Here is an 11,376-nt window from a genome sequence, read left to right on the forward strand (position 1 = left end):
GGGGTGGGCGCGGGTCAGCGGAGGTGGGCAGGGGTGGGCGCGGTGGCCCGGCTCCCGCGGCGGGCGGTGTCGGGCCGCGTGCGTGTGTGCACCCTTCACGCGGCGGGGAACTGACTCAAAGTCAAACACTCGCAGGCTTCTGCGGCGTGGCCGCCAGCCCGGCCGCCCGAGGGGGCGGACGCAGCCCCTCTCGCGGTGCCGGGATCCCATCTGAGCCCACGCTCACTCCCGGCCTCCCCCGAGCCAGCCGCTGGGGGTCTCGGCGACACCCCCAGAGCTCGGGATCCCCCCTCCCCCCAGCTCTGGCGGGTTTAGGACTGGGGTCGCCTCCCTGCTCCGGTTCCCTATTGGAATCCGCCGCTGCGGGGATGGGGGCCGGCTGTCCAAGTTCAGCGCCAGAGGCCTGCGGCCCCGGTTCCTTCCGGCGAGCGCCCCCTCCCCCTCGGTACGTGCACAAGGCATCCAAGGCGTCGGGAAAAAAAGTCCCTGGGTGGCTTATTGATGACACGGGCAGGCAAAAAAACAGGCGCTGCCCAGAATTCCGGCCCTGGTGGAGGAGAGTCCGAAGGAGAGGCAGCCGGCCGGCTGGGCAAAGAGGCCCTGGGGCGAAGGGGTCAGGAAATCCTGGGGAGGCCCAAGCCTCCGGAGACATCTCAGCTACCAAGGCTCTGATTAGGAAGGGGTTCTGGGAGGGGAGGAGACAAATTCTTGTCCTGCTGGCCCCGCTCAGAGAGGTGTGAGGGCCGCTGGACCAGAGGTGGGGACTGGGCCTCAGAGAGCCGCAGGGTCCCCATCCTATAAGCAACTGTTCGACCTGGGACAGCCAGGTCCCCCCTCTGACTCCCAGACCAAGCCTGATGCAAGTGTCCAGTTCTCCTAAGGCCTGGAGACCTGCCTTCTCAAGACTTTGTGTCCCACTGCCACTATCTGAAGACCTTGGCTTTCCTCTTAGGTTTGGGTAATGTCTCTTACAAATCATGTTTGGGGGCGCTTGGGGGGCTCAGTCCGTTGAGCCTCCAACATCCGCTCAGGTCATGGTCTCCAGGTTCCAGGTTCAGGCCACGTGTCTGGCTCTGTGCTGACAGCTCAGAGCCTGGAGCCTGCTTCAGATTCTGTGCCTCCCTTTCTCTCTCTGCCCCTCCTGTATTCATGCTCTGTTTCTCTCTGTCTCAATAATAAATAAAAACATTAAAAAAACTTTTAAAAAATCGCATTAGGAAGTAGAGAGCTCACATGTAGCTCTCCCTGGAGCTCAGGGTTGAGGTACCTCCCTGGAATATTGGGTCGGAGACCCCTCGACACTGCCTTCATCTCAGTTGATGGCAGGAAAATCTAGTGCCTTCTTCGGGAGGATTTGGAGAGGGATGAAGGAGGGGGGATGATCAGACCATGTGCCGCACTGGGCCACCTCACTGAACCCCTCGGATCGGACGCCCAGAGAGCTTGCAGTGGCCCTTCCCAAGAGTTCCCACTGGGCTGTGGAACGGAAGTAGGAACAATCTTTCTTCTGTTTAGTTTTATCTCATCCTTTCCAAGTTTTACATGTGTTTGTGGGGCAGGATTGTATTTGCACGGAATTATCATGTATAATTTAGAACTGGCTGCATATCCCTATTTCATGAGTGCACACTTAACTTCGGTCTCTTACAAAAGGAGGTGTGTCATCAGTGATGCTCGGAGAGGATTGTCCAGAGGGAAGAACTGGACCACGTAGCTGGCCCTTCACTCCCTGGCCGCCCTTGTCTTCCCGGCTTCATCATCTCACACTGTCCTCCCTTCCTCCCCTCTCGATGCCTCCCCGTGATTGATGTCACCCTTCCGCCGCCCCTCAATGTCTAGTCGCTGGAACATGCCTTGTGCTCTCAAGTCTGCAGCCCTGCCTGAGTCTTCCGTCTGGGGCCCCAACCTTCCTCGAGCACCTGCAAATTCAAGGTGCCCCCGGCTGCTCTCCTGAGGCTGGCCACCCCCACGGTGCTCTGCAGATAACTCCGTTCACGGAAGTCACCCTAGGATGGCCATTTCTGTGACTTGCGGGTGCATGTGTCTAGACTAGGAGCCCATGGAGGGCCAGACCTGGGTCCTCGTCACATCTGCATCCCATCTACTTCCAGAACAATCAGGTGCCTTTACCCTGCCCCGGTGGGGGAGTGCCTGGGCCCAGCGAGGTTAATCAGTCTGCACAAGGTCGGGTCTGCTGACCCCACTAATCAGCCTGGGCCTCCTAATCCATCGCCGGCAGAAGACTCGGGACAGACATAGCAGTGGCTTGTGAGAGCAGGCTGGGCCATTTTGGCCTTCTTCTGCAGACCCGGCCTGGGGGGGGATGGGGCAGCTGAGACATGTGCACCACCTTCTTCCTGCTCAGCACCTTGGCCATGCTCTGGCGCCGCCGATTCGCCAACCGGGTCCAACCGTGAGAAGCTGACTGGGCCATGGGCTCGGGTGGTGGGGGGAGACCCTGCTGGGTGGGAAGTGGGGGAAGCCGAAGGTGGGGAGAGGCTGCCTGGACCTCCAGGGAGGCTGGGAGGGGTGTGCCAGGAGTCCCTCCAGAGCGGGGGGGACCTTGCAGGTCATCGGAGATTCGGGCTGAAGCCCCCAGCCCACAGCTCAGCATGGCCGGGTCCTGCAGGAGAGGGAGTCTGGGTTTGGGCGCTGCCCACAGCTCTGCCTGCCTGTTTCTCCCGCCCACAGAGAGCCCAGCGGACTCGATAGGACAGTTATAGGCAGCAGCTTGGACACAGAGCTCCAGTCTTCAGGCAGGTAAGGCCGCAGAGAAACGTGGGGTGGAGGAGGGAGGGTGAGTCTAAGGAGGCTACCGGCTTCCCCCGCCCCTGCCCCTGCCCCTGCCTGGGGAGGACCCCAGTGTGCGCGCCCTCGCCTGCTGTATGCTGGCCCCCCCGCCCCAGCCACCCCGTTCCCTGTGTGTGCCTGGTGGGCACACTGAATGTTTTCTCAGTTGGCATTGGGAGCCCCCAGCCTCTGCTCTGGGCCACAGCTGCTCCGCCTGTTGCAGGCTGGTCCCCAGGGTCCCTTCAATCGGAAGGCGCAGGGGGACTGGAGAGAGGGATGAGGCAGAAGCAGCCCTACGTTGCTTTGCTCGCCTTCCCTTCCCCCTTCCCCGCTGCCCCCGCTCAGCCTCAGCGATTGCTCTGCCTGAGCCACTGGCAGGATTCGCCGTCCTGTCCCCAATAGCAGGCGCAGGAGGAGCATGACATCATCGGCGTTGCGCGCCATTGGCTGGGCGGCTCTGCGGGCAGGACGCCATCTCCGGCGGCAGGAAAGTTAACTCTTCCCTAGGCCGGAACCATGTGGCCTTTACCAGGGTGAAGTTTTGGGAACTTCTGGGTTTTTCCTTCCCTGGGTGACCAGTGGCCTTTGACGACAGGGGCTCCTATGCCCGTCAAAAAAACGCAACAGATCTTTACGAAGAACATACTGTTTTGCATGTTCCTTTGTGCCTGAAGACCCCCCGCTGGCGTGGGAGTCCTACGGGGAAGTGACATTCTTTCCTGCAAAAGGTCAACTAGTCTTCTCTCACCCCTCCTGGAACAAAGAGCATGATGCTCTTGGGTACCAGGCCCTGGGCAGGAAGACATCTCTCGACAGGGCTTAGCAGGCTGAGCCATCGCCGGCCTGCCTGCAGCGCCCCATGTGCGCCCCCTAATCCCTCCTTGGTGCCCCCAGGCCCCGAATGTCAGCAGGCCCCCTGGGAAAGCCCCAGGCCTGTGCCCGAAGCAGGCATTCCCGAGATGCCCTTCCTGGACATCGAGGCGAGCTGAGCCGGTCCCCATAGTGCCCAGGTCTCCTACCGGTGACCTGGGGGGACAGCCCTGGGCCTCCTACAATGGAGGCTTTCAAATGACTGCTCCCCCCTGTTGAGTTTGGGTCCGGAGGTGCACAGAATTCAAGTTCCGACTCCACTCCTGCTGACTGAGAGACTCTGGGAAAGTTACGTAACCTTTTTATTGACATATAAACTGGGATTAATGAGAGGCTGGTGTGAGGGATTCGTGAGGTTGAAATTGAGATAATGGTAAAGCACTTGGCATGAGGTACCTGCTTAGTACATGGTGACTCTTCTCCTGTTGGCACTTGACACTTGATGGTGCTTTTTCCTTCCCCGGAAGTCTCTTGTGTGTTAACCCACCTGGAAATTTCAGCAGTGCCAGCGGGTTGGCAAGACTTTCTTTCTTTCTTTCTTTCTTTCTTTCTTTCTTTCTTTCTTTCTTTCCTTCCTTTCTTTCCTTTCTTTCTTTCCCTTCCTTCCTTCTCTTTCCTTCCTTCCTCCTTCCTTTTTCCTTCCTTCCTTCTCTTTCCTTTCTTCCTCCTTCCTTCTTCCTTCCTTTTCCCTTCCTTCCTTCCTTCCTTCCTTCCTTCCTTCCTTCCTTCCTTCCTTTCTTTCAATTTATTTATTTTGAGAGAGAGCACACCCAACCCAGGGAGAGGCAGAGAGAGAGAATTCCAAGCAGGCTCCGCAGTATCAGTGCAGGGCTCAAAGCGGGACTTGAACCACAAATCCTGAGATCATGATCTGAGCTGAAATCAAGAGTTGGGATGCCTAACTGCCTGAGCCACCCAGGCGCCCCAAGACAGGTGTTTCTATCTCTCATTCATGTGGAGGAAACTGAGGGACGTGGCCTGTAAATTGCTTGCTCAGGGTCATCCATCTGATTTGGGGCCGATGGGGATTGACAGGTCACTGAATTCAGGCAGCGCATCTCCTCTGCATGAAATGGGCCTGGACCCCATGTCGGAGCAGAGCAGAATCTGGGCCCTCTGGCCCGTCCCGGTCCGGCCTTGTCCAAAGGGAGTATTTGCCTAATGACTCGTCAGGACTTGGTTCATTGGAAAAATCAGCCCAGCATCTAACTTATAGTTAGATGCTGTCCCCATCCTGCTTAGAGTGGCTGCCCTGGAGGGCTGAAACTTCTCCTCTCCAATTCCAACTGCTTTCCCGGCCACGCCTACCCCTTGATAGTGGGGTGAGTTGCCAGGCATGGAAGTCCAGAAACCCGGGAAGGTCACCCCCTGCGATCTTCTGACGACTGCGCTTTTCTGTTTAGGAAGAAAGAGCCTCTGAAGTAAGGCTTCATCTCTGCAGGCGGAGCCCAGGTAGGACAGGGCTGTGAGCCCCGGGGGGGGGGGGGGGTAGAAGGCTGGGCTGGGGACAAAGAGGGGCGATTCTGCAAGGCCTGGCCCCATGGGGGCAGCGCAGGCCACCTTCAGCTCTGTGGGCCATCGATGCAGGTTGAGAATAAGGGGGGCGGGCTCCCATCAGCTCCTGCCTTAGTTGGGGTCCAGGCCACGGGGCAAGGGGTAGTTTTAAGGGAACGAGGTGATCTTGACAGCGTTTTCTGGGCTTGGGGATGAGGCGGTGGTCACGCTGGGGGCCTGAGGCTAAGGCCAGAGGACGTCTAAGGGAGAGGTGGTGTTCTGAACTACCCGTTCTGTGGTCCCAGCCCGTGCCTTGGCGTGGAAGGAAGTGTCCATCTGGTCTGGGCTTCTGTTGCAGTTCAAGTCCTGGTTTGCCCCCTTTCCCCACAAAGGAAGCAGCAGCAGTGAGAAGCAGGGTGGGGGGAAGCAGCAATGGAGAAGGCAGACCCCGCCTTTCGGCCCCTGGACCTGCCTGTCCCCTCTGCCGGGCTCTGCTCATGGGGCCCCTGAGGCAAGGCCCGGCTGGGGCCGGCAGGAGGGGCAGAGATGGTGATTGATCTGGGATGGGCTCCCTTCCTCTGAGATTCTGAGGATCCTCGAGGCAGGTCCGGAGAGGGACTCAGTGGGGTCCCCCTGGGCCAACTCTGGGGCGGCCCCAGCACCCAGCCTCAGGGAGGCACAGGTAGGGAGCGAGGAGCCCCAGAACCAACACGATGGCTCAAGTTCACCATGGAAGGGTTTCTCATTCACAAATCTAATCCTTGCAATGACCTGAGGAGCCCGGGCATGTTTTTATCCACAGTTCAGAAAAGAGGAAACAGGTGACTGAATTTGTTCAGTAGCATCCAGCTAGTTAATGGGGGACCCCCCGTGCCCCCCCCCAGCCGTCTACACACCACACTCTTACCCATCAGGGCCCAGGCAGTGAGAGAAGGGGTTCTTGGGCAGCCTCCAAAGCTGGTGGTCCCAGGCTGTGTGGAATCAGTTGGCTGCGGGGACGCTCCTATAGCACTTGCCTCTCCCCGGTCCCCAGAGCTGACCCTGTCACTAGCTGCCGCTGTACTGATCGGCCAGAAATGTCAGGTTGGTTCTGTGACACTTCTGCCTGCGGCTGTGAGGAGGCATCCCTCCCCCGGGGCCCCCGAGCGTGTTTGTTTCCATGCGTGTTCCAAAGGGACAGTGGCATGCGGGAAGGGGAAAAGCATGACACTTGTTTTTGTCAGTCTGCTGACTGCTCAGTCACAGCAGCAGCCTCCTTTGCCCCCGGGCGCTCTGTCAGTTTCTCTCCTCACCCCTCCTGCCCCGACCCTGATCCGAGCAGAGATAAAAGCGGATTTCCACTTCTGCTCCCTGAGATCCAGGGGCAGACCCTGCAGATGCAGCTGCTCCCCACTGTCTGGAAGCCGTTCATCTTCCAAAGCCACTCCCAGGCCCCGCCCCTGCCCGCATGTGCGCCCCTCCCTCCCCTGCAGCCCCCACTGCCCGATGCCTCAGCCTGGCCGCCCCCGCCCCTGCCTTCAGGAGGCTGCGGAATTCTCTAGACAGCAGCCCTGACTCCACATCCGAGGGAAGGAAAGGGGGAGATGCCTTAGACAGAGGGGACCCTGGCTGAAACTGGGGGGCGTGGGCTGGCAGTGCCGTGGAAGCCTCTAGAAGTAGGGCAGGGTGGAGTCAGGAGAAGGGTCACAGGAGGGCAAGGAGCTCTGTGCTAGAACCACGACAGAGGCCCACCGCCCACCTGACACAGGCCCGGGAGGCCGTGACCACCTGTCTCCGTGCCCGCCAGCCCGTCTTTCTCCTGCCAGGCCGCGCCTTCTCAGTGACAGGGCTGTCGGGCTGCCAGCCACAGGGGCACTGCTCCAGGGACCCAGTCTGGGCTCCCCGACCCTACCTTTGAGCTCACCCTGGACTCTATTTGCCGAGTTCCTGTCACTGCAGCCTTGCCTCTGCTCCCTGCCATTTCCAAGTCGCCCTGTCTCCTTCCTCTAGTCTGAGGCGTTGTCAGGCCAAGGTCACCCTGGCTGGACAGGGGCTGGCTCCCGGCCCAGACACACATCCACAAAGCGACACCTCTTTGCAGCACTCTTCGAGGAGTCTGCTCAGGAGGTGGTGGGGGCTTCTGTCCCAGGAGAAGGCAGGGGGGAAGGGGTGCGGGGCATAGGGGATGGGCTCTCTGGCCTTGGCAGCTGCCCGGGCCCCAGCAGCTGGGGAGCTGTGTGGGCTGGGGTGGGGGGGCGCTCTCCCATCTGGAGCAGGCTGGCTCTGGTGGGAGCAGATTGTGTTTACACCTTCCCCGCACACCCAGCCCCCGCTCGCCTCTTATTCCCGGGGCCTCTCCCACCCCTGGGCGCTCTGCACAACGCACATTTGCAGCTCGGGCCGCAGGAAGTGGGCATCCTCCGCCCAGCACTCCCTGCAGAAGGCTGCCCAGGCCTGAGGCACTCCTTTCTCAGCCCACGATGCCCCTCCTGTGGGGGGGGCGGGGGGGGCAATGTCCCCAAAAGGCCGAGTCCTTCTCCCCACCCCGTTTCCTTGGAAAGAGCTGCTGCTTGGGAATAGGAGCAGGGAACCCGGAGCAGGGGTTGGTGGGCGGGGGGGGGAGGGGGGCTCGGTAGATTGACCACATAGGAAGAAGGGGATTAAGGGCCACCAGGGAGACAGAACTGAGGCTGAGAGGGCTGGCGGTGGCCACCATGAAATAACCGTGCAGGATCTGAGAGGGAGGAGTCTGGAGTCGAGATTTGAGTCTGGGCTCCCCCCTGTTGCTTCCCGCCTCTGTGGCCTTGGGGTGGGGTCCTGAACATCCCTGCCCGGGGGTTCTCAGAAGAGGAAAGGGAATAGTGAAGCTGTTGTTGCAAGGGTTAAATTAGATCACGCGCAGAGTGCTTAGCACGGTCAGCCTTCAGTACATCTGAGCAGGGCCACAGTCTCTGTGACCTGTCGCTTCCTGAACAACCGACTTCGCAACAACAGGTTCAGAATCGCTCGCTGGTCCTTCGCTGCCTTCCTCACCCGTGGCCCCTCCTGCCCACCGTCTTTCCGGACATACAGCAGTGGGGTGATGGGCAATTCTGAACAAGAGTGGGGGTGCCTGGTGGCTCAGATGGTTCAGCGTCCGACTTCGGCTCAGGGCATGATCTCACGGTCTGTGGATTTGGGCCCCCTGTTGGGCTCTGTGCTGACAACTCGGAGCCTGGAGCCTGCTTCGGATTCCGTGCCTTCCTGTCTCTCTCTCTGCCACTCCTCTGCTCACACTCTTTTTCTCAAAAGTAAAAAAAAACAGGAAAAAATACATATGTAAATATATATCTTTGAAAAAGAGCGTAGCGCAGGGGCACCTGGTAAGACCCAGCACCCAGCACCCAGTCAGACTGTAGGAGGGAGTATCACTGTCGTCCCGGGGTGCCTAGACACCCATCCCAGCCTCCGGTGGGAGTCCCGGCCTGGGCACGTCCCCTCCACCGGGTTCCACTTCCCGAATGCATCTCTGCTCCAGAGAAGACGGGAGGTGATTGCCCTGGTGCTTCTCTGTCCTCTGACTGCATGCTAATCTCTGCCGGTTGGAGCCTGAGTGACAGGGAGAAGGCTGCCCTGAGCTGCAGGGTGGCCGAGGGCGGCAGCCGGGGGCAGGGAGGCGCTGCTGTCTGCTCCGTGTGTGGCTGAGACTCGGGGCTGCCGCCAGTCTCTCCGGGAGATTGGAACATGACCAGGGAGCCAACGAGGTGGCAGGGGCGGGCTGGGGGGAGCAAGGGAAGTAGACATAGCAGCTGCTGCTGTCCTGTGTCACCGTAGGGCGCGGACGCGACCTTGGGGAGTACCTCACCCATCCCAAACGGGTGGTTGTGTGGATGTGGGCAGGGTGGTCCTGGGCAAGGGCACAGAGCAGAGGCCCTCGCCCGAGACGAGAGCAGGGGCCTGGGGGTTGGTTCCCAGGGACCCTCTATAGGACCTCACTGTTAGGAAGAAGCCCAAGACTTTGAACCAGTGGGAAGCAATCCTTCTTTGTGAGCCTCAAAAGAAGGAAAACAGCCAAGGTTTACTGTAATGTAATAATGATACTAATGGTATTAATAATGTTAACGTGTCTCTAGCACTTATTGGGTGTCAGGCACTGTGCCAGGTGCGTTATTTATATGCATTGTCTCATTGATGAGGCAGAACTGTTGTTACCCTCACTTACCCGATAAGGAAAGTGAAGTTCACAGAGCTTGCTCAAGGTCACTCACAGCTAGCAGGGAAGCTGGGATGGGTGCCCTTGATGTCAAAGCCTGTGAGGGTATTGGAGCGCAGGGGACTGAGTCTTAAGTCTGCCTTTGAGGTCATCTTGGGTGTGACCTGCCTACCAGGGCACCAGGAATGGTAGTGTGGCCGCACCCCAGGGACGCCTCTGCAGGAGGGCCGGGCAGGATCACTAGGATACTCCCGCTGCACACGAACTCATCATTCCCAGGTTCTGGGCCCCGAAAGGCTAGATCCTGGGGAATCTGTCACCCCCACCCCCGCAGGGAGGAAGTGGTGGCCACTAAGAGGGATGACAGACACTGAGGTCATCACTCATGCTCTGTTGCTTATTTCAACCCATGGGGGTGGGGCCGGGGCAGACCAGAGAGGGAGGAGACTGAGAAGGAGAGGTTTGTTTGTTTTTACCGGGGGAGAGTGGTGGGGGGGTTGGGGGGCTTCAAGGAGGAGGGGTCAAGTGGGCACCACTGACTTAAGCTGGGAACAAGTCCTGTACCTAAGGACTGCAGACTCTCTCTGTGCGGTGCATATGTCCCCTAGTGGGGATTAAGATTAGAAGGTGGCTGAGAAAATGAAAACAAAACCGATTTACTGACAGACCAGGACCTCTGGACCTGGATCGGAATGGCCAGGCGTGTGTCTGGGTGAACGCATGCGCACAGATGAACGCCATACACAGAAACCAGTTGAATGATGCATTAAAAGAAATTATTTAATTTATCCCTTGGTCATTTATTTAACAAGCACGTACTGGGAGTCTGCAAGACACTCACCCTGTGGTAGGTGCTGGGAGTCAGCCAGGCCATGAAGGGGACCGAGCCCGAGCGGCCAGTGAGGACGACGGAAGGATCCTGGCGGAGAAAGCCCGGCTGTGCCCGCTCAGCCACTGCCTGGTCACACGACCTTTCCTGCTCCAGACCCATCTCCCCATTTACCAGGCGTGTGTTGAACCCAAGGGGGCTGGTGCTGAGGGTTTAAAGGACTGGTGACTACCCTCAGAAACAGAACCATATGGTGAAACGAAGGACGGACCACTTGACCTCTGGGGCCCTCCAGGCTCCCCCAGTCACAAGCGGCTATAACGGGCTGTGTTTGGAGATGCTGACTCGCCAAGTCGGCAAACATTTACGGAGCGCCTGTGTGCCAGGCACCGTGGATGCAGAAATGAAGTAAGGCTTCCTGCCACAGACAATCAGGAAATTGGGCCAAGTAGAAGAAACAGACGCTTGACAACAGGCAGCACGCAGGCCGGTGACCCCAGGACTGTCTCCGCATCTGCCTCTGAGGGCTCCCTGCCTGTGGCTGGGGGAGGGGCAGCCTTGTTCAGTGAGGAGACAAGATCAGAGCTCAGGACGGCCTGGTGTTCCCCAGGAGATGCACGCAGATCAGTGGGTTCCCCAAACAGACACGACGAAGGTGACCCAACAGAGAAAGGAAAGTCCTTTTGAGAGAATACAAAAAGCACTAACCGTAAGAGAAAAATGGATACATTGGACTTGATCAGAATTCTTGGCAAGACACTGTTTGCCAAGCAAAAATCTGAGAAAGGACCTGTATCCAGAATATATAAAGAAGTTTTAGAAGTCAATAAGAAGCACTATGAAATCGGGGGAAGGTTTTAATAGACACTTCATCACAAGAAAGTATACATACATGGGGTTCCTGGGGGGCTCAGTCGGTTAAGCGTCCAACTTCGGCTCAGATCATCTCACGGTTCATGGGTTCAAGCCCCACGTCGGGCTCTGGGCTGACAGCTAGCTCAGAGCCCGGAGCCTGTCTTCGGATTCTGTATCTCCCTCTCTCTCTGCCCCTCTCCTGCTCGCACTGTCTCTCTCTGTCTCTCAAAAATAAATAAGAGGGGCGCCTGGGTGGCTCAGTCGGTTGAGCCTCCGACTTCGGCTCAGGTCAGATCTCACGTTCGTGGGTTCGAGCCCCGCGTCGGGCTCTGTGCTGACAGCTACCTCAGAGCCTGGAGCCTGCTTC

The 11,376-nt window shown here is 58.6% G+C and overlaps 1 protein-coding gene across 2 annotated transcripts in view; it reads left to right on the plus strand.

Moving 5' to 3' along the window:
* The first annotated feature begins 2,023 nt into the window (after positions 1 to 2,023).
* The window catches only part of PRCD (photoreceptor disc component), a 21,291-nt gene continuing 11,938 nt past the window's right edge, over positions 2,024 to 11,376 (plus strand). Inside the window, exons 1-4 of one of the 2 annotated variants that reach the window (XM_029928269.1) lie at positions 2,024 to 2,413; positions 2,692 to 2,760; positions 5,064 to 5,112; positions 10,138 to 11,119. In XM_029928269.1, the coding sequence (XP_029784129.1) occupies positions 2,340 to 2,413; positions 2,692 to 2,760; positions 5,064 to 5,085 (165 nt within the window). In that variant the 5' untranslated portion in view covers positions 2,024 to 2,339 and the 3' untranslated portion in view covers positions 5,086 to 5,112; positions 10,138 to 11,119. Of the gene's footprint in view, positions 2,414 to 2,691; positions 2,761 to 5,063; positions 5,113 to 10,137; positions 11,120 to 11,376 lie in introns of those variants that run through there. The other variant, XR_003904582.1, reaches the window with a different exon arrangement.

The sequence above is a fragment of the Suricata suricatta genome, chromosome 17, assembly GCF_006229205.1.
Source record: "Suricata suricatta isolate VVHF042 chromosome 17, meerkat_22Aug2017_6uvM2_HiC, whole genome shotgun sequence".
NCBI lineage: Eukaryota > Metazoa > Chordata > Mammalia > Carnivora > Herpestidae > Suricata > Suricata suricatta.